Source organism: Nicotiana tomentosiformis, chromosome 7 (genome assembly GCF_000390325.3).
Source record: "Nicotiana tomentosiformis chromosome 7, ASM39032v3, whole genome shotgun sequence".
NCBI lineage: Eukaryota > Viridiplantae > Streptophyta > Magnoliopsida > Solanales > Solanaceae > Nicotiana > Nicotiana tomentosiformis.
In genome coordinates this window covers 16,378,064-16,403,870 of record NC_090818.1, presented here as the reverse complement: position 1 = coordinate 16,403,870, position 25,807 = coordinate 16,378,064, and the positions used below count along the sequence as shown (strand labels likewise).

At 42.6% G+C, this 25,807-nt stretch overlaps 1 protein-coding gene across 1 annotated transcript; it reads right to left on the bottom strand.

The window, feature by feature from the left end:
* Positions 1-24,469: 24,469 nt before the first annotated feature.
* On the bottom strand, positions 24,470-24,958 carry LOC138895292 (secreted RxLR effector protein 161-like). The gene has a single exon (XM_070179968.1). The coding sequence runs from the start codon at positions 24,956-24,958 to the stop codon at positions 24,470-24,472; it is 489 nt and encodes a 162-aa protein (XP_070036069.1).
* Between the last annotated feature and the right edge of the window lie 849 nt (positions 24,959-25,807).

Here is a 25,807-nt window from a genome sequence, read left to right as displayed (position 1 = left end):
GTTATGGAGAAATACCGATAGGAGTTTTGAAAGCAGTCCGATAAGCCCATAGTGCATCATCAAGATTCTTTGACCAATCTGTCCAAGTTAGCATTCACTGTTTTGGACAAAATACTCTTTATCTCCCTGTTGGAGACTTCCGCTTGACCTCTAGCTTGAGGGTGAGAGGGATTCTTAACTTTATGAGTGACGCCATACTAGCTAAGCAAGGTATCAAAAGATTTGTTGCAAAAATGCTACCCCCCATCGCTTATGATAGCCCGCGGAGTACCAAATCTTGTGAAGATGTTCTTCTTCAAAAATGCCACCACACCCCTTGCTTCATTGTTGGGTAGAGCAACGGCCTCAACCCATTTAGACACATAATCAACCGCGACCAAGATGTAGGTATTTCCACAAGAACTCACAAAAGGTCCCATGAAGTCAATACCTCACACATCAAAAATATCAATCTCCAAAATGGTGTTGAGGGGCATTTCATTTTTCTTTGAGATTCCACCGGCCCTTTGACATTCATCACAACGCTTGACTAGATCACTTGCATCCTTGTAAAGAGTGGGCTAATAGAAACCGCAACTTAGCACTTTGGCCGTCGTTCTTGCTCCACCATGGTGACCACCAAACGGCGAAGAATGACAACCCCCAGAATTTCAACTTGTTCCTCCCCCGGTATACATCTTCTAATCACTCCATCCATACAAATCCGGAAAAGGTACGGTTCATCCCAATAATAGTCTTGACAATCCCGTTTGAGCTTCTTCCTTTGCTTTGAAGATAACTCATCCGGGGTGATACCACTTACAAGAAAATTTAATAGATCCGCGAACCATGGCACCTTTTTCATTGAAATGGCTAAGAGTTGCTCATCGGGGAATGAGTCATTGATTTCAAGGCCATCATGCGACCTCCCCTCCTCCTCCAAACGAGACAAGTGGTCTGCCACTTGGTTTTCACTTCCTTTTCGGTCTTGTATGTCTATATCAAACTCTTGCAGCAAAAGCACCCATCTCATCAACGGGGCATTAGAATCTTTCTTGATCATAAGGTAACTAAGTTCCGCATGATCCGTGTACGGGCGGAACTTCTCAATAGCAAGCACAATGGTAAGGAGCTCTTTTTCGGTCACAATATAATTGACTTGGGCATCATTCATGGTCTTACTAACATAGTATACCGGATGAAAGATCTTATTGATACGTTGCCCCAAAACTGCTCCAACCTCTACATCACTAGCATCACACATGAGCTCAAAAGGAATGCTCCAATTAGGAGCGTTGATAATGGGAGTAGTTGTCAACTTGAACTTGATCAATTCAAATTCTCTCATGCAATCATCATTGAAGTGAAATTTAGAATCTTTCTCCAAAAGCTTGCACAAGGGGTTTACCACTTTGGAAAAATCCTTTATGAAACGCCTGTAGAACCCCGTATGACCCAAGAAACTTCTCACGCCCTTCACGAATGTTGGAGGTGGAAGTTTAGAAATCACCTCTATTTTCGCTTTGTCGACCTCTATTCCCTTCTTTGAAATCTTTTGGCCAAGGACAATACCCTCCTCGACCATGAAATGGCATTTCTCCCAATTCAATACCAAGTTCGTTTCTTCACACCTTGCCAATACCTTATCCAAATTTGCCAAGCAATCAACAAAATAATCCCCGACTACCGAAAAGTCATCCATGAAGACTTCAAGGTTGTCCTCTACCATATTCGTAAAGATCGCCATCATACACCGTTGAAAAGTTTTTGGTGCATTGCATAAGCCAAATTGCATCCGCTTGAAAGCGAAAGTGCCATAGGGACAAGTGAAAGTTGTTTTCTCTTGATCTTCCGGGGCAATAGGGATTTGATTGTAGCCCGAATATCCATATATAATGCAATAGAATGCCCGACCGGCCAACCTATCAAGCATTTGGTCAAGAAAGGGTAGTGGGAAATGGTCTTTCCTTGTGACTTTGCTTAGCTTCCGATAGTCCATACACACTCTCCATCCGGTTATCGTTCTTATTGGAATCAATTCATTCTTATCATTAGTGACCACTGTTATGCCCCCCTTCTTCGGAACACATTGCACTGGATAAGTCCACAAACTGTCAGAAATGGGGTAGACAACCCCGACATCTAACCACTTTATGACCTCCTTTTTGACCACCTCTTGCATGGCTTCATTAAGTCTCCTTTGATGTTCAATGGAGGGTTTGTCATCTTCCTCCAAATTAATCTTGTGCATGCAAAATGCAAGTCTTATTCCCCAAATATCCGCCAAAGTCCACCCAATAGCTTTCTTCCTCTTGTGGAGCACCGCCAATGTAGAGTCAACCTGCACGTTAGTCAAACAAGAGGAAAGAATAACCGGTAAAGTAGAGCAAGGGACAAGGAATTCATACCTAAAATGTGGAGGTAATGGCTTCAACTCTAAGATAGTAGGCTCTTCAATGGAAGGCTTTGTAGGAGGAGTTTTCATATTCTCAAGATCCAAGAAAAGTTTTCGAGGTGCATAATTTTATGAACCCATCCCTTGCAAAGAATTAACACATTCCATGAAGCCATCCATTTCATCATATCAAAATTGAGCAAAACGGCCTCCAACATGTCACCCACATTAATCGTGGCACTTGTATCATCAATAATCACATCAGTCACCAAGTCCACGAACGAACACACTTCATTGCTATTTGGTTGCCTCATAGATTTGCACACGTGGAACACCACCTTTTCATCACCCACCGGGAAAATGAGTTCACCGGCTTCCACATCAACAAGAGCCTTCCCCGTAGCAAGGAAAGGTCTACCAAGAATAATTGTCACCTCATAGTCCACTTCACAATTAGGAATAACAAAATTCGCCTGGAGAATGAACTTGTCAACTCGAACTAATACATCCTCAATCACCCCTAACGGTCACTTCATTGTACGATCGGCCATTTGTAATCTCATAGATGTGGGTCTTGGTTGCCCAATTCCCAATGTTTTGAAAACCGAATAGGGCATCAAGTTGATACTCGCCCCAAGATTATAAGAGCTTTTTCAAACTCTGCACTTCCAATGGTACAAGGAATTGTAAACGTTCCGGGATCTTCCAACTTAGGAGCCATCTCATGCACAATTGCACTCACTTGGTGAGTGACTTTGATAGTTTCAAAATTCATCGATCTCTTCTTTATCACCAAGTCCTTCATAAACTTTGCATATCCGGGGATTTTCTCCAAGGCTTCAACTAATGGCACATTTATAGAGAGACTCTTCATCATATCAATGAACTTCTTTTCTTGGCTAGCCTTTAAGGATAGGGAGGAGGTGGTTTAGGGAATGGTGCCTTAGCTTTTTGCACTACCGGTTCCGGTATGTCAATCACATGATCCCTAGACAGGTTCACATCCTCTTGAGTCTCTTCCTCCGTGTCATCAATATCAATCCGCACTTCATCATTTGATTGCACAACATTGTTCATGATCTCTTCTTCTTCTACCACTTGCTCATCATCCACAAGTTGATTTTGACTTGAGGTAGGTGCATTCCCACCTCTTCCACTTCTTGTAGTAACAGCCATGGCATGCCCTGTATTGTTCCCACCCTTCTGGTTCACCACCGTATCTCTTGGTAGTGCCCCCATAGGATGGGAATTTAAATCTTGAGAGATTTGACACATTTACACTTCTAAGTTTCGGATTGATGTGTTGTGCGAAGCAAGTTGGCCATCAGAATCGACATTCTTCTCCATCATTTGCTTGAACATGTTCTTAATACGACTCATTTCATTGTTAGAGGAACTAGGACCATGAGAAGGATAAGGAGGTAGGTTGAAAACCCGACCCCTGATTTCCTTGGTTGTTGTTCCACCCGCCTTGGTTATTATTGTTTTGCCAATTCCCTTGGTTATTGCTTCCACTCCAATTACCTTGATTGTTGTTGTTACAATTGCTTTGATTGTTTTCACTATTCCAATTAACTTGGTTGTTAGAATTCCAATTACCTTGATTATTCGAAGGTCTCCATTGTTGTTGACTAGGGCCTTGGTAGCTGTTTCTTTGCCCTTGAAAGTTATTCACATATTGGACCTCTTTATCTTAATCATTGTAAGAATCTCCTTGATCAAACCCACTATCATTTTGCACAAAATTGTCCACTCTTTGTTGCACCTGTGGACTTCTTGTTCTTCTCTTGGTTACCATCATATTGACTCCCTCCATAGCATTGACTTGCCTCGGGTTTTGCACTTGTTGAAGTTGAGCCTTTGCCAATTGGTTCATGGTGATTGTCAACTCGATTATTGCTTGCACATGGTCATGTAATTCTTTATGAAGAAGAATCATATTTGGATCACCTTATGGAACATTGGCTCTAGATTGCCAAGCTGATGAAGTATCTGCCATCTCATCTAAAATATCACACGCCTCCGCATAAGGCGTAGTCATGAGGTTCCCACCGGCAAGTTGATTCACTACACATTGGATGGTGGTATTGATCCCGTGATAGAAAGTTTGTTGAATCATGTTCTCTATCATATCATTGTTGGGGCACTCTTTCACCATTGTCCTTTATCTTTCCCATATCTTGTGTAGTGGTTAATTTGGCTCTTGCTTGAATGCTATAATTTCATCCCTAAGTATGGCCATGTGCCCGGGAGAGAAGTACTTTGAAATAAATTTCTCCGCTAGTTCATCCCAAGTACAAATGGAATGATTTGGCAAACGTTCCGACCAATCTAAAGCTTTCCCCCATAGAGAGAAGGGAAAAAACCTTAGCCTCAAAGCATCCTTGGAGACATTTGTTTGTTTTATTCCCTAACACGTATCAACGAACCCCTTCAAATGTTTATATGCAATTTGACCCGGTGCACCGATGAAGAACCCTCGTTGCCCGAGCAAAGTGAGTATCACGTTGGTTATTTGAAAGTTGCTCGCCCTAATACGGGGTGGGACTATAGCACTTGTATACCCTTCATTCGGCAACACCCGGTGTGGAGCCGCTCGTGGTGGATATGGGGGTGGAACGGGAATATTTTCTTGAGGCAGTCGACCTCGTCTATTGGCTTGAGTTTCAAGAGGGACTTTATCCATTGCATCATCATCAACGTCCACATCCCCCACGGCTATGTTTCCGAGCTCATTGTTTGCCATGATTGTACCTACAATACTCACACGTTAGTAACAAAGAAGGATAAGAAGATATTTCAAAAGCACACCTAAATATATAGCTAACACCGTCTTTTAGCTCCCCGGAAACGATGCCAAAAATTGATCTCCTCCAATTTCACTCCTTTATTTGAGGATATGAAAATGGTCGATGCAATAGTAATACCCAACAAGGAGCCGGGGTCGATTTTCCATAGGGATCTATGAATGGGTCTTAGGGATATATATTATAGTGTATGAGCTTGAATTATCTCAAATTGCACTTCCACAAACTTGGGTTGTTTCTAGGTCTAATTTAAATGAAGATTAAAAACTAAGAATTTAAATTATGAAAGTGTTTTTGGTTGTTTTTCAAATGATATAAAAGGCCTAGGGCTATAACCTTCACCTAGGTGTTGGCCTAATAGGTTGTAAACTTTAAAGCTTGTTTTATTGGTCAGGGTGTATTATAGCTATCAACACCTAAGTACCCACTCAATACCTCTCGGTCAGAGAGTGATTTTGCCCAATTTGGCTTTCTCAAGTCCAAATGGGTATTGAACAAAACAGTTGATGATAAGCTCAAGTTGAATTTTACTATCTCTAGGTTCAACCCTTTAATTGGGCTTATCAATATCTCGATTGACCCAATTTCTTGCTTGCCAAGTGTTCCTAGACTAAGTCTCTCTTTCTCAAGTAGAGACCAAGTCAAATAGGCATGAAATAATGTTTGCAACCATTAATTCTTCACATAAACGCAAGAACTAGGCTAGATAATCAACACCCAATCATAAACAAGCAATAAATCAAACACCCATTAAGTTTACACACTAGGGTTGGGTCACAACCCTAGTGAAAATCTAGCTACTCATGCTTAAATTGGAAGAAAAAGAAGAAGAAGAAGTGATAATTAAATCTATACTGATAATTAAAATGATCAAATCAATATTCAAAAAACTCAAAATAGCAAAAACTACTAAAAAGAGTAAAAGAAAACGTCTACTATAACTGTTGGTGTCAAAACTTGACATAAAAAAGTAAAACTCTTCTATTTATACAGTGCTGGAATTTTCGGACAAAAATGCCCTTTCGAAGGTTCTGCGGCCGCACAATTCCATGTGCGGTCCGCACTTTGCTTCAGTGTGACAGGAATGGAAACCTGCAACCGCATAATTCTGAACTGCGGCCGCACTTCTCTCTTTCTACGGTCCGCGCATTTCTGAGTGCGGTCGCACATTGCTCTTCTGCGGACCGCACAAATGTGACTGTGGCTGCGTAGCTGTTCTTATGCGGCCGCTCTTCTGTTGAACTTGAGATTCAAGTTCTCTGAACTTTTCCTCTTGCCCAGGTTCTGCGGCCGCACATGTCATGTGCGGACCACACTTTGCACTTGTCTCTGATAGGAGTTTCTTCACAATCCGTGGCCGCAGATGAAAATTTGCAGTCCGCACTTTTGAGCTTCTGTTCCTATTTATGTCCTAGAGTTTAGATCACTCCTTCTTTAGTTGGATTTCATCTTGGGGGCTCATTTTCCACTATTCCTGTAATTAAGCATATTTTATCAGTTTTCGAGAACACAATTGAACGCTTTTGGATTAAAACGAAAGTGAAAAGGTGCTAATAAGTAGTCAAAATCCCCACTTATCATCCACGCAGACTATTGCGATCCCTATAGATCAAGATTTGTTGGTCAACACGGAGAACGTTGTCCCTTCCCTTGGTCCCCTCTGTTCCGATGTGGAGGGTAAAACCTTCGAAAAGCTGAATGAAGCTACCTTGTCTAGGAGCATAGCCGGCCTCGCTCTTATGGTAAGCTTTTCAATCTCTCTTGTTTTGTTTGTCAAGTTCAAAGTTTGTTTTGTTCTTACTCTTCGTTTTCGTTTTCTCTTTCTTTCAGACTATGATTTTGGAAATTGAAAGTGCCTGAAGAGAGGAGAGGTGTAAGGCTATTTTTCTGAAGATGGAGAGAAAATACCACGAGTACCGCAATAAGTATCGTGAGATTTGTCAGAGGTTTAGAGAAGGCGGCAACTTCCAAGCTCTCCGAGATGAGCTGAAGGAAAAGGATGATGAGTTGGTGAAGGTCATCGAAAAATACAGCATTCTTGAGGGGGCACTAAGGGACAAAGAGGAGGAGCTGGAGGTTAGTAGAGGGGTCGAAGCCTAGTGCGGCGATCTCTAAGCCCAGATGGTGAGGTCACCGAGAAGGCAGCAGATCTTGAGAAGGCGGAGTCAGCTTAGTCTGGGGCTACGAGGAAGGTGGAGGCCTTGGAGATCATAATCTGTGTTCTTCGTTCCGAATGAGAGAATGTCTTGGAGACGGACAAACTCAAAGAAGAGCGGCTTGATGAACGGATCAGAGAACTAGATAAAGAGGCTTCTGGCCTTTGTGATCGAGTCGTCGCTCTGGAGGCCGAGAAGGCATAATTATTGGTTCGACCATCCTTTTCCCATGTTTCTGATTTCCCTGATGTTCCTCGAGATTTATACGAGGAGTGGATTCACGCTGAGGACCAGCTGGATATATTAAGAGATCTGATGAGGGCGGGAACCGTTTCAGAATCCATCTTCGAGGATGCTCGTGTTAAGGCACGTAGAGCTCGGTTCGCTTGCGACTATGATCCTGCTACACCAGAGGCAGTGATGACGAGGAATATACATGCCTGGATCGGATTGAAGAGGACGCCTGGTATGATGACGAGTATCCCGATGGCGATGGTAAGGGTGAAGGGGCAGATGGGGATGGCCTAGGCGATCAGGCCAATTAGTAGCTTTTCTTGTCCTTCTTTTTGTTTTGCTGCAGACTTCTACTTGTTTTTTTGTGGGCATTTTTTCGAGCCTTTGTAAAAACAAATTCTAAGTATGAAATACCAGTTTTGTTATTTATATCTGATTCGTTTTTCTTCTGTTCGAGTTTGTATGCTTTTTGATTTTGTTGCTTGGTTGCCTTGGTTTCCTTAGTCGTAATAACTTAGCTCGAGTAGGGTCGAACGAGGTCGGAATAAAACCTAAGCTTGATCACGGCTGAGGACCAGTAGATGTTAGTTCGAGCAAGGTCAAACATATCGTATGTCTATTTATGGCCGAGGGCCGATTAGGTGTTGATTCGAACGAAGTCGAGTATAACCTATACTTAGTTATGGCCAAGGGCCGATTAGGTGTTGATTCGAACGAGGTAGAGTATCACCTACGATTGATTATGGCCGAGGGCCGATTAGGTATTGGTTCGAACGAGGCCGAATATCACCTATGTTTGGTTATGGCTGAGGGCCGATAAGGTGTTGATTTGAACGAGGTCTAGTATAACCTATACTTAGTTATGGCCAAGGGCCGATTAGGTGTTGATTTGAATGAGGTCGAGTATCACCTATGCTTGATTATGGCCGAGGGACGATTAGGTGTTGCATTTGTTGGCGGTATGATTTTAAGGCAACATTCCTTTGGTTGTAAATTTGGAGAAAATAGAAATAAACTTAATGTATTTGTGCTTTGTTCATACACTTGGAGAAATTTACATATTTTTCAGGCGTTGGCTGGCATTTCAGTCCCAGTCCCAGTATATTTAGTCCCTTCATTGGTCGACATGGAGAAATATTGAGAGGTCGAGCAATGAACTAGCCATCCTGTGTGCACTTCGATCCTGAAGTGTCCCCTTTGTCGCCTCGTTAAAAACCTCCTCGAGAAAAACCAATTGGGATAAAACTCAAGTGAGGAAAAAAAGAGTATGAGTTTGGGTATGCTTCGTCTTTTAAAAGTTGAAGTACTTGAGGTGTGTAATATTCCAGTTGTTTGGTAGTCTCTTTCCTTCCATCGTTTCTAGTTGGAATGACCCTTTGTTCGTTATTGCCATGATTTTGTACAGGCCGTCCCAATTTGTTTCTACTTTGCCTTCCCGTGGGTCTTTGCTTGCTTGTGTTTTAGCTTTAAGCACATAGTCCCCGACTTTGAGTGGTATGATCTTTGCCTTTTTGTTATAATAGCGTTCTGCTTGTTGATTTTGGGCAACCATTCTTACGTAGGCCATATCTCTTTGTTCCTCGACTTCGTCGAGCTCCTGCCTTCTGCTAACATTATTTCGGGGTCCACTTTCGTGGGAGTATCTTAGGCTGGGCTCCCCGACCTCGACCAATATTACTACATCAGTCCCATAGACTAATGAGTATGACGTCTCTCCTGTGCTCGTCTTTGGCGTTGTTCCGTAGGCCCAGAGTACTTCTGGTAATATTTCCAGCCACCATCCTTTGGCGTCTTCGAGTTTCTTCTTCATGATGCTCAATATCGACTTATTGGAGGATTCCGCTTGACCGTTGCCCGCGGGGTCGTATGGCATTGAGAGTATCATTTTGATGTGCCATTTTTGATAAAACACAACGACCCTTTTTCCAGCAACTTGGGGTCCATTGTCGCATCTGATCTTTTTTGGGAGACCAAAACGGCATATGTTGTTTTTCCATATGAAGGCGATCACTTCCTGTTCGCGTATTTGGGTGAATGCTCCTGCTTCTACCCATTTAGATAAATAATCAGTTAAAACCAAAAGAAATCGTACGTTACCTCGTCCTGCCGGGAGGGGGCCCACAATGTCTTTTCCCCAGCTGATGAACGACCAAGGGGAAGTCACTGAGTGTAGGTGTTCGCCTGATTGGTGGATCATTAGGGCATGCTTCTGGCATTGCTCGCATTTTTTCACGAAATCCGCGACCTCCTTTTTCATGGTGGGCTAGTAATATCCTGCCCATATGAGGCATCTCACCAAATCTCGATTGCTGAGCTCCACAATGGCCTTCGTGTACTTCTTCAAGGATGCGTTGCATCTGATTTGGGCCTAAGCATTTCTCCAGAAAGCCGCCATACATCCTCTTGTACAGGTCATTATGAAAGATGTTTTATCTGGCTGCTTGCATTCGCAGTTTCTTGGCCCTTTTTATCATCTGGGAGTACGTAATCCTGCAAATATGTAACAATACGGTTGCGCCAGTCCCAAGTCAGGTTTATGGTTCTTACCTCAATTTGATCTATCGATGAGTTGAGGAGGTGGACCACATTTCTTTCTTCGGTTGTAATATTTTTGGTGGCTACAACTAATTTGAAGAGGCCGTCCGCCTCGGTATTATGTGCTCGTGGGATCTGTTTGTGTTGACATTCGTCAAAATCGGGTCGCAACTTGCAGATTTTGGTCTGGTACTTTTGTAACCTTTTCTCCTTGATTTGGAAAGTCCATGTGACTTGGTTGACCACGGGTTGAGAATCGCAACGTAGTTTTAGCCACTTCACCCGGTATTTGAGTGTTAGTCTTAGTCCTGCAATTACAGCCTTATACTCAGCCTAGTTGTTAGTCATGTCCGGGCACCTTATGGACTGGCGAATCACTTTGCCTGTTGGAACTTCAAGTACGAGTCCTAACCCAAACCCTAACACGTTAGATGTTCCATCAGTGTACAGGACCCAGAGGTCTTGTGTTTGGGGGGAAGCGTGGATGACTTCATTTTCGACTTCGGGCATTGTTTTTGCACTGAAGTCGGCGACGAAGTCTGGGAGGACCTGTGACTTTATCGCCATTCACGGCCGATATGTAATATCTTGCTCGCTCAGTTTGATGGCCCATTTGGCTAACCTTCCCGATAGCTCGGGTTTATGTAAAATGCTTCTTAAAGGGAAAGACATGACGACCGAGATAGGGTGGCATTGGAAATATGGTCTAAGATTTTCGAGATGGGGGTATCTTGTCTCGGCGTCAACTAGTGTTTTGCTAATGTAATAGATGGGGGATTTCGTACCTTTATTTTCTCGGGCCAGAACCGCGCTCACAACTACTTCAGACACTGCAAGATAGACGAAGAGGGGCTGTCCCAGTTCTGGTTTTGAAAGCAACAGTGGCGATGACAAGTACACCTTTAACTCCTTCAGGGCTTGGACTCACTTAGGGGTCCATTGGAGGCCATTATCCTTTTTGAGTACACCGAAGAACTTATGGCACCTATCGGAGGATCGTGAAATGAACCTCGAAAGGGCGGCAATATGACCAGTCAACCTCTGGACTTGGTTTTTGGTGGTCAAGTGCTCTTGTATCCCTTTGATGGCCTTGATTTGATTAGGATTGACCTCTATACCTCGATGCGACACTAGAAAACCCAAGAAATTTCCTAAGGCCACGCCAAATGCACATTTTTCGAGATTCAGTTTCATGCCGTATTGCATGAGTATGCCGAAGGGCTCTCTCAAGTGGTCGATGTGATCTTCTTTCCTTTTGGATTTGATGAGCATGTCATCTATGTAGACTTTCATCATTTTATCGAGTTGGTCTTTGAACATCTTCGTCACCAACCTTTGATAAGTTGCCCCCGTATTTTTCACTCTGAAGGGCATGACCCTGTAGCAGTACGTCCCCTGGTGGGTGATGAAGGTGGTTTTTTCCTGATCCTCTTCCTCCATGAGGATCTGATTATAGCTCGAGTAGGCATCCAAGAAGCTTAGTAGCTCGTACCATACCGTTGCATCGATGAGTTGGTCGATATGGGGTAATGTAAATGAATACTTGGGGCACGCTTTGTTCAGGTCAGTGAAATCTGCGCACATCCGCCATTTGCCGTATTTCTTTTTCACCATGAATACATTGGTGACCCATTGGGGGTACTTCGACTCCCTGACGGAGCCGTTTTCCAACAATTTTTCCACTTCTTCGTATATTTCATCATTAATTGCGGAGTTGAACTTACGCCTAACCTGCCTCACCGGGGGGTAGAGTGGATCGACGTTCAATTTGTGCATGGCGATCTCCTTTGGGATACCTGGCATATCTGCATGGCTAAAAGCAAACAAGTTCGCGTTAGCAGTTAAAAATTCACGAAACTTACCCGGTTCCTAAAGTTTGTAGCCGATGTAAGCTTTCTTGCTGTGGTCATTGCTATCTAACTGAACGTGGTCGAGGTCCTCTATGGTCGATCCTGTGGCCTCGACCATATCGGGGTCTATGATGACGTCCTCGTTGTCATCGCATACCGACCTCGACCATGTTGATTGCTATGCCTTTTTTTCTTTATCCTTCGTTTGTTGGGTGGCCGTAAAGTCTAAGGCAATGCGGTAGGATTCCTAGGACGTGCGTTGCTTCCCTCGTATACTGAATATTCCCTATGGAGTTGGGTGTTTGACGACTTGGTACAAGATGGAGGGGATGGCTCTCGTGGTGTGTATCTATGGTCGTCCTATTATGGCGTTGTATGTTGTGTCCTGGTCCATGATATGGAATGTGGTTTCCAGAGTGACGCCACCTACTAGGACGGTAAGTGTGATCTTGTCGGATGTTTGCTCAACTGTATTGTTAAAACCTATTAGTGTGATGCAGCGCGACACTATCTTGTCCTCGAGTTTCATTTGTGCAAGTAATCGAGGATGGATAATGCACGTACCGCTTCCATCGTCTACCATAATCCGTCTTATGCCGGTATCTAAAATTCGTAAAGTGATAATGAGAGCATCATAGTGAGTGAAAGACAAACCGTTGGTATCTAACTTATCGGAGATGACACTTTCTTCGAGTTCATCATACCATTCGTGGGTGATCGACCGTTTGAGCTTGTGGGTTGTGGTGAACTTCACACTGTTGATGGAAGCATCGTCCCCGCCACCGATGATCATGTGGATGGTGTGGGCCGACGAGGGCGGTTTCAGCGACCCTTGATGTTGTTCACGTTTTCTGGCAAGGTTGGTCTTTCCCCGATCGCTTAGCAATTCTTTGAGGTGTCCCTGTCGTAGCATGTTTACGACCTCCTATCGTAGGGAGATGCAATCTTCGGTTATGTGTCCTCTCTCTTGATGGAACTCATAGAGGGCATCTGATTTTCTGGTATTCGGGTCTGACCTCATCTTTTGTGGCCACTTCACCTTTGGTCCGTGCTTCTCCAAGGTGTAGACTATCTCTGTAGGTGACACACAAAAAATGTGAGCGGATAGTAAATTGGGCATACATCTCTCATTCTGGTGAGTCCCTGTTCTTGATCGGGGTGGTCCCTCTTCAAGTCGGGATGTGGACGCAGCGGTGGTTTTGACATATGGGAGATGACATTCCTGGTTGGGTCGTGAGGCCGTGGGACCTCTTCTGATATCATTTCTTCGATCTTTCCTGGATTATGCTTACACCGAGGTTAGTCGATGGGTTGGCCCATTGAGGTCGTCCTCGTCTACTTGGACTTCGGCGAAATATACACTATGTATTTTATCCCAAGTCGTTGGGGGGTACTTCATAAGCCGACTTAATAACTTTCTTGTTGCCCTTGAACCATTTCTGCTCAGCCCATTTTGAAAAGCTGCTATCGCCATTCATACATTTGGAAAGGTCATTCTTACTCGGTTATAACAGACGAGGAAGTCCCTCAGCCCTTCTCCCGGAGACTATTTAATAGCAAAGATGTCGTTTACTCTTGCCTCGGCCTTCTTGGACCCGGCATGGGCCGTTACGAACTTATCATCCATTTCCTCGAAGGTTTCAATGGAACGTGCAGGCAGTTGTGAATACCACGTCAACACGCCTCCCGTGAGGGTCTCGTCCAATTTCTTTAGTAGAATGGAGGATACTTGTTCCTTGGCGAGGTCATTGGCTTTCACGGCGGTGATGTAATGAGTCACATGATCTTTGGGGTCGGTTGTACCATCATATATTTTCAGATAGGATGACATTTTAAAGGTCTTTGGTATGGCATGTGGGGCAGCACAGTGACTATACGACTGCTTGACGAATCGACCGGTATCTCTCTTCGGCAAGAGCTTAGGAGCGCCTGGTATTTTATCGACCCTTTCTTGGTGTTCTCTCATTTGGTATCGAAGTACCTTGTTTTCATTTTCCATTTCCTCCATCTTTTTCAGAATGGCCGTGAGAGCGTCGTCACCTGCATTGCTAACAACATTGTGAGTAATATCTGTCGTTGCGGAAGAAGGAGGAGGAGGTTGATCATGTTACTCGTCCATTGGTGGTATAGCATAAGTTCTTGCATTTTCTGTGGCCGTATCCCGAACGGGCTTATGGAGGACGCTGGTCAGTGTATCAGTTAGCCAGGCCTCAAGGAGCTTCTTTATTGCTGGCGGCGCCTCCTCTACCGCGAATGTGGAGGCTGTCTTACCAAGAGATTTTGTGATGTTGCAGTGAGGAAGGGGTGACCCACCTCGCCTGGAGGAGGCATTGGGCGTTGTGTCCTCGTCCACTGCTTTAGAGCTCTCATGGATGATGTTCATGAGGTTGGTTGGGAGGTCACTCATTATTCTTGTTCTTTCTTCTTTGTTACCTGCCATATTAGATCTATGTATGCAGAGAGAAAAAAGGCTCTTGTTCTTGTTTTTTGATGTTAGTAACCAATGTCAGTTGTAGATCTAGAAGAAACTAAAAGAGTTAACTAGATAATCCCCACAGACGGCGCCAAATTGTTTGATCAAAAAGTATACCTTTCTGCTAAACTATTAAATTTATGTAATAACGGGTTAAATCTAGTTAATGATAATAACTCTAGATGTGAATCTTGAAAACGTGTATGAGATGAGACAAATCCAGTGAAGTGTTGACAATGATAAGCACAAAATGTTCATAAAGTATGAGCAATAATGGAGGTGTAACTAGCAATAAATAGCAATAAGTGGCATTTAAGTAAATATGAGGAATGATTCACCCAATAAAGGATGAATTTGACGAATGTTCCTCCTGACAATGATGAATAACAGATAAATCCAAAATTTGTTCGAACTATTCTCGGATCTGGTGAAACAATATGGAATAATATGGGCAAGAATCTAGATAAAAAGGTAGTCTTTGTATCTTTATAAGAGAGAGAGAATCTTTTTGTAATATCTGCTCTTATCACAATGAACATTCCCTCCTGTTTCCTTCTCTATTTCCTTATTTATCTAAGACATATCTCTAGCAAACCCTAATAGTCCAAGTGCAGAGAATATTCTCTTTAATATACTATTTCAAAAATTAGCCGTTACTGCTCTGTCAGCGGTGCTCGACATCGGTCATTATTTACATCTCGACCACGAATCTTGCTGCTCCCTGACTGACCTCGACTGACTCTTTCCTTGATGCTATGTTACCCTAAATATTCTAGGGCGGATTTTATCCTATATAGTAAAGAGTATTAATTTAGAGTGTTTTGATATTTCTTATGTTATGTGATCACCTGTGAAGAACCATGTCTATTGTTTCTTACGTTGTCTTGTAGAGTTTTAATTGGAAAGTTTGTTGAAATTTGGGGATTAAAGTTTGTTGTTTGATCCCGGGGTTGTTGCTTTTTGTGATAAAACTAAGAGAGTGCCAACTAGAGGATGGACTAGTTTGGTATCTCAAGGGAGAAAATTTCTTTATCTTTTATGATTCTTTAAATTTTGTGCTTATGGAAATCGATACAAATTTGGATATTAAGAGTGGCTTGATGTTGCCAATTTTTGTTGCATTGTCGCTTAAATGGCTGGTCCCAAACTCGGTAAGATAGCGGGAGGGAAACCTCCTACCAAGAAGAAGCAAAAGAAGGAACCTTTGCCACCTAAGCCACTAGAAAATGAGGATCTTTCTTGTGACGCTGAAGGAACAGATGGGTATTTTGAAGAAGGTGATGGAGGTTTTCGTGATGCAGAACAACAGGAAATGAATTTTAGCCATCCGCCATGATTTTATGACTCACTAATCATGCTTCTTTGTTTTGGCATTTATGTTGCAGACGATGGTTCGGATGTTAATTCAGATTCGGATGTGAATTCTGATTCAGATGTAGATGATACTGATCTTATAAGGAAGTCAAAAGCTATTGATGTGGAAAGGGAAGGAGAAGAGGAGGACGCTGAAGCAGAACTGAAGCGCAATATTAAAGTAGAAACTGATGAGTTCAGACTGCCAACTACTGAGGTTTGCCTAATGTTACACTTCTTGATTAGAGGTTTGACATTCATGCAGGGAAAAATAAATATGTCATTGTATTTTTAGGAGCTTGAAGAAGAAACACATAGACCCTGGATCTATCTAATCTTCAAAGGAGGATAAAAGAGAGCGGGTTTCTTTTCCTTTATCTTCCCTTTCTAAATTATTTTTCTTTCGAGACATAACTTTATCATTGAAATATAATAAAAATAAATGCAGTTGTTCGAGTGCTTTCAAATTTTAAGTCATTAAGGCAAGACGGTGTGACACGTAAGGATTACGTTGATCAACTTAAAAGGGACTTGGGTTCATATTATGGATACAATGATTTTCTGATTGAAGCATTAGTGGAGGTAATTTATGTTGGAAAAATAAATATATTATATACGGTCGAAATCGATTTCGGCCTTCGTACGATTGATCGAGATGGGATCATAATGGACCAAAGGAAGACTTCGTAATATCAAGATGAATTCCAAAGATGGTAAAAGATGGTACGAACGAGCTTCAGATTTTAGGTATAGGTCAAACATCGAGTTCGAAGTCATTATCGAGCTCGGGTCCGAACCGAACTATGATGAGATGTTATGGAATCAAGCTTAAGTGGCAAAGGCCAATCGATACCGAGCCCAAGTCATTACCAGATCCCGAGTTGGCATCGAGCTCAAGTCCGCATCGAGCTCTAAAAACAATATCGACCAGCATCGAGTTCCGACCAAGCTCGATCTCACATACAAGAGCCGTTGCAACCGCACTAAGGGAGAGAATCTCGGCGGGAATTGGAGAATAACTGATTTATCATGGGTTCCCTACTATGTATTTTTAATTATATCTAAAGTAGGATCCTCTGCTATAAAGAGGATAGCTACATTTCTGTAAAGGAGGGCTTTTTGCTTATATTGTAACTCAAATACCATAAACTCCTATATTGAAGGGTTATTCTTTTGGGTTTCAGAGATTGATTCATCTTGCTTAGTCCTTAAATAATATTCTTTCCAACCTTGAGTATTTTTCATTCTTTACAATCCATATTTGATACTCTCTATTTATCCTTACGATTTGTGTTAAGTTATATCACATATCCTTAGAACTACGTATAAATTTAACTCTATCTATTTTTCGGGTAAACAGTTTGGCGCCCACCGTGGGATAAGGATAACAATGGTTATTTGGTACGAATCTGCTAAATGCACCCCCTTACGCTTGTTGATGAATGTATCTTTGATTTCGAATTAGCAGCAACGAACTCTCAATTAATGGCCTTACCTATTGACAACAGATCTGGCCTTCAAGGAGAAAACAACAACTTAACAACCAGGGCCGAAAGGACGCTTATCGATACCGTTGGGGCCAGAGTCGAAGTACCATTAGACGTTAAGTCACATGTATCTATTGAGGAGAATCAACATTTTGAGCCTGAAAATAGCGTTCATGGTGGTACTCGATCTGCACCTCGAGACACCCATAACGTTGAGGAAAACAGAATCAGCCTGCGCATGATTTTGGAAATGTTGCAGGCTCAACAGGTAGCGATAGCTCAATTGCAAAGTCAAACACGGGTACCGAGCAGACCGGAGCCCAATCCACGCTAAGAAATCTCCCATACAACGGAACCAACTATAGTAAGATCAAATGAGCAGGAGTCGGGGACTAATCCTGAAATTGTTAAGATGTTCGAAGAATTGATCAAACGAATAGAATCAGGAGAAATGAGGATTGAAGCAAACGACAAAAAGGTGGAAACATATAACTCCAGGGTTGATCAGATCCCGGGGGCACCACCGATATTGAAGGGCTTAGATTCCAAAAAATTTGTATAAAAGCCTTCCCCCCAAGCGCGGCTCCTAAACCGATCCCAAAGAAATTTCGCATGCCCGAGATTCCTAAATATAACAGAACTACCGACCCCAACGAACATGTCACCTCATACACATGCGCCATCAAAGGGAATGACCTAGAGGATGATGAGATCGAATCCGTATTATTTAAGAAATTCGGTGAAACCATGTCAAAGGGATCAATGATATGGTATCATAATTTACCATCTAATTCTATTGATTCTTTTGTTATGCTTGCAGATTGTTTCGTGAAAGCACATGCCGGGGACATAAAAGTCGATATTTAGAACTCGGACCTATTCAAGGTAAGACAAAAGGATAACGAGATGCTAAGAGAATTTGTATCTCGTTTCCAAATAGAACGAATGGATCTACCACCAGTCACAGACGATTGGGCCGTTCAAGCTTTCGCTCAAGGTCTAAACAAAAAAACGCTCGATGGCTTCACGGTGACTGAAGCATAACATGATTGAATACCCAGCTATTACTTGGGCCGATGTGCATAATCGATATCAATCCAAAAAGAGTCGAAGACGGCCAATGGGGCTCTAGGTCCGTTATTAAAAGGGCCGCCAACCGAGAACAGAGGTTGATCAAAAACCGATACCGGTCGTATAATGGAGATCCTACAAGCTCGGTGTGATGAACGGTTAAAACGATACTAATGCTAAGGTACGATCCTCCCCCCCCCCCCCAAATTCAATTATATTCCGAAACTAACCCTTGCAGATGTTCGACCAAAGACGAGGATTAATAAAATCGACCAGGAACAAAGATGGATTATTCAACACGAAACCTTAGGTATGAAAGCACGCGTTGCGTTGTTTTTCCCTTGAGACCGGTTTTGTCCCAAATGGGTTTTTCGGCAAGGTTTTTAATAGGAAACCATTGATTGTGCTAACCTGGAACAGTTCAACAGTATTCGAGGCCTCCTTTCAATCAACCTCGAATACTGGGGGGCATACCATTGTCATTGAACATATCAACAATGATTATCAAGTACGGTGCAAAGGAAGTTACTTCGTTATTTCATGGCAACAGAGTCTCGACGGGAAAAATTGTAAGGGCCAAAATGGTCTAACGAGCCATGCCCGTGTAGTTGACTCGAGCCGTGACACAAAACATGAACACATGTAAAATGGCTTACAAAGAAAAATTTCTTCTTTACTGATATCTTATATCCAAGAAACATTCCTCTATTTTGAGATATATTATGCAAACAAGCTTAAGGGATGACCATTACCCTATAAAATCGGGGACTGCCAACCAAAAAGTCGACAAGTTTGAGCAACACTCACTCGAATATAAAGCCCAAGGGCTACACCGACTCGAGTTCGAGCAACCATTCTCACTCGGGGGACTATCTACGAAGCCCACGAGCTACATTACTTCGTGTTCGAATCATTCACTCGACTACTAAACCTACGGGCTACTTTTATTTCAAGTTCGAGCAAGCACTCACTCGACTACTAAGCCTACGGGTTACATTACTTCGAGTTCAAAATCACTCACTCGACTTCTAAGCATATGGGCTACATTACTTCGAGTTCGAAATCATTCACTCGACTATAAATTCCAAGGGATACACCGACTCGAGTTCGATCAACCATTCTCACTCGGGGACTATCTACAAAGCCCACAAGCTACATTACTTTGAGTTCGAATCATTCACTCGACTACTAAGCCTACGGGCTACTTTTATTTTGAGTTCGAGCAAGCACTCACTCGACTACTAAGCCTACGGGCTACATTACTAGTTCGAAATCACTCACTCGACTGCTAAGCCTATGGGCTACATTACTTCGAGTTCGAATCATTCACTCGACCATTAAGCCTACGGGCTACATTATTTTGAGTTCGAATCACTCACTCGACTAATAAGCCTACGGGCTACATTCTTTCGAGTTCGAATCACTCACTCGACTAATAAGCCTATGGGCTATATCATCTCGAGTTTGAGCTATCACTCACTCGACTAATAAGCCTATGGGCTGTAATACTTCAAGTAAAAAGCAATCTCTCAACTCGACTACTAAGCTTATGGGCTACCGTATTTCGAGTTTGAGTAAACGCTCACTCAGATATAAAGACTACAAAGTCCGAATTCGATCAAATTGCCTGAAGCCTTATGAAAACATTCATAAGGCATGAATAAAACAAAATCTTCGCAAGGCATAAAATAAAACAGAGGCAAGACGGGAAAAGAAAAGATATTTGTATATATCTACAAGATTGTTTGAAAAATCTGAAATGGAAACTAAGGGCTAAGTTTCTTGGTTATCCCCGGGGGCGGTCTCTTCTCCATCGGGCTCCTCCCCGCTCTCGGACCCGCTCTTGCTCCTATCATCATCATCATCATCATCATCATCATCATCATCAGAAGCCAAGGCTTCAGCATCGGCTTCGAGATCTTTAGCCCTTTTTATCTCTTCGGAGAGATTGAAACCTCGAGCATGGATCTCCTCGAGGGTCTCCCTCTGAGATCGACATCTAGCAAGTTCAGCAACCCAATGTGCTCGAGTGTTGGCAATATCGGCTGCCTCTCTTGCTTGTACCTGAGTAGCTTCAGCATCGGCCCGATAGATGACCACAAATGCATCCTCATCGGCTTTTGCCTTCTCGCCGTCCGATTTGGCCTTGGCAAGTTCGGAGGCCAACCGAGCCTTGAGCTCCTCTATTCTTCTTGCCTGAACCGAGCTTTTCTCCTTCATACTTTGAAGCTGGTTTTTGGCCAATGACAATTGGGCTCGAGCAGCTGCTTTCTCTGTAGCAAAGCGGTCCATACCTTCTTTCCACTTCAAGGACTCCGCTTTTATCACATCGACCTCCTCACAGAGTTTCTCGATCATCTTAATTTTTTACTGCAGCTGTGAGACTGAACAATTAGCCATCGTTCTGGTATCGAGCCCATAGGCTTTTAAAAGTATCGTTACCTACTCAGATAGATCGGTTTGATCTTGGTAAGCCTTGGTCAACTCAGCTCGGAGGTCTTTGATTTCCTCTCCCCTTTTCCCTAAGAGGCGTTTAAGGGGGTTCCTCTCCTCCGTGACCCGTTGAAGGTCAGACTCGTATAGACGCAGCTCGGTTCGAGACCGAGAACATGCTTCTCGATGAACTGCTGCAGCTTGCAAAGAAAGAAGAAATGAAGTTAGAAAAGAACAACAAAGGCATTACCAACGAAGTAAATTAAGGCTTACCCGATTCAAAGCCTGCTGCACTCCGAGGAAAAGATCCGATGCATCACTAGTGCCAACAACATCCTCGACATCGGTAAACAAATCACGAAAAGGATCATCTCCCTCATGAGATCCACCTACCTCAAGGGCCCCAAAGCTTGGGCTTCCCGAATCGCCCCTTCGGAAAAAGCAGGGAAAGTGGGCGAGTCTTCAATTACTACTACCCCAAGTGTGTCGCTTGGGGTGTTCTCTTCGGTTCGAAGAGAGTTAGGAACGGCCACTTCAGTCATATCCACCATCCGTTGACTTCGATGGGAGATATCCTCGATTCCCAATGGCTCGGGGACTTTTCCCGAATCTTCCTCCAATATTTCCTCAGTTCGAGGCAGAGCTTTGTAAACCACCATCGATCTAGCTGCCTGTGGGGCATCGATGGTTTTACTCATTCGAGCCACCAGTACGGGCCCCTTGTCTTTTTTTTCTTCCTCGTCTTCATCCCTCAAATGCCGAACTAATTCTAAGGTTAAAGGGATGGTGTTCTTCTCCGACTTACGAGCCTTCGGTTTTGGGTTTTCGGAAGTATAGGACCTTTTTCTCTTATTGTCCTTCGCCGGTTTAGAAACCGGGGCCGAAGTTTCCTCCTCGCCGGACAAGGGGTCTCAAAACCGCATCCTTGCCCAAACCTACACACAAGAAAATTGATTATACGAAAAATAGTTCTAACTATCAATGATGAAAGAGAGGAGATTACCATGATTTTTGGCCTCCAATCGGCCCTTTGACAAGTCGCGCCATGAACGCTCGGCATACGTAGAAGTCGAAGCCAAGGCCCGTACCCAGTCCTTGATATCAGGGATTGCACTAGGCATCCAAGGAACCGCTACACCACAAAATGGGATATCAGTAAGAAAGGAAACGAAGAGTCAAAATAATGGAAGATAACAACCGAGTTACACTTACGCTTCACGTTCCATTCTTCGGGAAATGGCATCTTCTCGGCCGATATTAGGTCCGACGTCTTCACTCGAATGAACCTTCCCATCCAGCCTCGATCCTTGTCCTTATATATGCTCGAGAACAGAACCTTAGTAGCCCGACACTGTAGTTTTATTAACCCGCCTCGAAAGAGGCGGGGGCAGTACAATCTAATGAGGTGGTCGAGGGTGAAAGACATCCCCTCGATTTTTCTCACAAAGAAACGAATCAGAATAACGATCTGCCAGAAAGAATGATGGATTTGGCCTAAGGTTATTTGGTATTTAAGGCAAAAATCGATGATAACAGGGTTAAGGGGGCCTAACATGAAAGGGTAAGTGTACAGACTTAAAAACCCTTCCACATGAGTATTGATATCCTCTTCGGGAGAAGGGACTACCACTTCTTTGTTTCCCAAGTTACAATCTTTTTTTACCTATTCGAGATATCCCTCGGTTATCGAACACATATACCTCAATGCCGGCTCACATCAACCCGGAACCGAAGAGCCTTTGTCGACCTTAAAATCAGAGGTAAGAACACACGCCGCTGGGACGCACTCCTTAGGCCGTTGATCCACCGGTGTTTTGTCGGCGGTAGATTTGGAAGAAGAAGCCTTTTCTTTTTGGGGGACGATTTTTGATGTTTTCACCATTTTATAAGGTGACAGGGGTTTTGTGGTTTTGAAGAAGGATTTTGCAGAAAAGAATCACTGATTTCCGAATGAACTCAGAAGATACGAAAAGAAACTTGCAAAATTTGGAAGATTGAAGATGTACAAGTGATAAATGGTAAAAGGAAGGGTTATTTATAGATTGAAGCAATGGTGGTTGAACAATATCGGTGGCCGACCACCGTCTGACACTCATTAAATACCTTGGTAAGCTAAACCGATGGGACAACTATCACGTACGTCATGGTTGGGCTCGAAGCAAATGTCAGTGCATATCCAATCTAGGCATTGAGTAATCATATCGTTTCTCACCACATTCTCCTCGAGAAACGAAGGGACTATCTGTATATGGTCAAAATTGATTTTGGCCTTCGTACGATTGATCGATATGGGATCATAATGGACCAAAGGAAGACTTAGTAATATTGAAATGAGTTCCGAAGATGGTACGAACGAGCTTCAGATTTCAGGTATAGGTCAAACACCAAGTTCGAAGTCATTATCGAGCTCGGGTCCGAACCGAACTATGATGAGATGTTATGGAATACAGCTTAGGGGTCAAAGGCCAATCGATACCGAGCCCGAATCATTACCAGATCCCGAGTCGGCAACGAGCTCAAGTCCGCATCGAGCTCTAAAAACAATATTGACCAGCACCGAGTCTGACCAAGTTCGAGCTCACAGACAATAGCCATTGCAACCGCACTAAGGGAGAGAATCTCGGCAGAAATTGGGGAAAAGCTGATTTATCATGGGTTCCCCACTATGTATTTTTAATTATATCTACAGTAAGATCCTCCGCTATAAAGAGGATGGCTACATTTCTGTAAAGGAGGCCTTTTTGCTTACATTGTAACTCAAATACCATACACTCCTATATTGAAGGGTTATTCTTTTGGGCTTCAGAGATTGATTCATCTTCTTTGCAGCCTTGTGTATTTTTCATTCTTTACAATCCATATTTGATACTCTCTATTTATCCTTACGATTTGTGTTAAGTTATACCACATATCCTTAGAACTACGTATAAATTCAACTCTATTCATTTTTCGGGTAAACATATATCTCGTCCAGGAATAATATCCACAGCAAATAATAATAACACAAGAGAGTAACAATAACACCAAATATTTTAACGGGGTAAAATACGATACCCGAGCGGAGCAATATTACCATTATAATATTACAACTTAGTAGTGCCAAGAGACTACTACAACTTCGAAAGAAATAACACTCTTTATTTTAAAACACCTAGCTACAATAATATTGCCACTCACTATTTATCTCACAGACAACAATATGAGGATTACTCTCACTGCATTACTTTCTACTTAGCTTCTCTTTGTTTTTGGTGTATTTAACAGAGAGGGAAGCATCTCTATTTATAGGCAAAGTTGCCAACCTCTCAGCCAATCATATTGATTGGTTCTTTGCAATTTGCATCGTCCACACATTATTTTGGTTGCAATTTGCAACCTTTTTCCAGTCGCTCTCATTGGCAACATGCTTATCTTTTCTTTCATTTTAATTTGGGGCTGGTCTCACAAATTTCTCCCTTAATTTTGATTTTTCTTCTTCATTCTAATTCTTGATCTCAATATGTGAAAATCTTCAAACTTCAGGGTCTTTGTAAAGATATCCACAACTTGATCATGAGACTTCACATATTTGAGCTCGACTTCCTTCTTGGCAATGCATTCTCTGATGAAGTGATACCTTGTGTCTATATGCTTGCTTCGATCATGATATACCGGATTCTTGACGAGTGCCTGTGCAAATTTGTTGTCATTACAAATCTATGTAGCTTCAATTTGTGATAAATTGAGCTCCTTCAGCAATCTTCTCATCCAAATAGCATGAGATGTACAAGATGTTGCTCCTATATATTCAGCTTCACAAGTCGAGAGAGTAACGATGGATTGTTTCTTTGAACTCCAAGAAATAACGGAATCACCCAAGAAAAACACAAAACCAGTTGTGCTTTTTCTACCATCAATATCTCCCACATAATCACTATCACAAAATCCCATAAGGTTGAAATTACTAGAAGAAGAATAAAATAGCCCAAAGTCAATCGTACCTTTTAGGTAACGAAGAATTCTTCTAGTGACTTTCAAATGGGTGGAGGTAGAAGCTTCCATGAAGCGGCTTACTACTCCAACAACAAAGAATATATATGTCCTGGTATAAGTCAAGTACCTCAAACTTCCCACAAGACCTTTGAAAAATGTGGAATCAATATTTTCTCCTTCATCAAACTTGGACAATTTTGTCCCACTATCCATCGGTGTGTTCACGGAGTTGCAATCGAGCATGTTGAACTTCTTCAAGATCTCCTTCGTATAGCTTTCTTGAGAGATGAAAATTCCATCCTCCATCAGCTTCACTTCTAGGCCCAGGTAGTCTAACATGAGCCCTACGTCTGTTATCTCGAACTCACGGGACATATCTTTCTTAAAAGCTTCAAACAAAATTGGGTTATTACCCATGAAAATAAGATCATCAACATAAAGACAAAAAAAGCAAGGTATCTCCATTAGTATGAACTTTAAGGTAAAGAGCATATTCATGGAGACAACGAGTAAACCCATTGTCTTGAAAATACTTGTCGATGCAACTATTCCATGCTAGCGGGGCTTGCTTCAATCCATATAAAGCTTTCTTCAACCGCAACACTTTATCTTCATGGTTTTTGACCACGAAGCCCAATGGTTGTTCAACATAGACTTCTTCTTCAAGATAGCCATTCAAGAAGGCTGACTTGACGTCTAGTTGATGGATCTTCCACTTTATTTGCATCACCAAAGAGATCAGCAAACGAATCATCTCCATGCGGGCAACAGGTGCAAAGACTTCTTCATAGTCAATGCCTTGCCTTTGCTTGTAGCCTTTAGCAACAAGTCGTGCCTTGTATATCTCCACATCTCCATCAGTATTTTTCTTTGTCTTGTATACCCATTTTACTCTAATTGCGCGATGACCCTTGGGAAGCGTTGTTAACTCCCAAGTGTTGTTCTTTTCTATTGACTCTCTATTGACTCGATCTCCTCCTCCATGGCTTGTCTCCACCTTTTTTTGTAACAGCTTCATCAAAGTTCATTGGTTCACTATCAGTAAATAGACAATATAAAAAA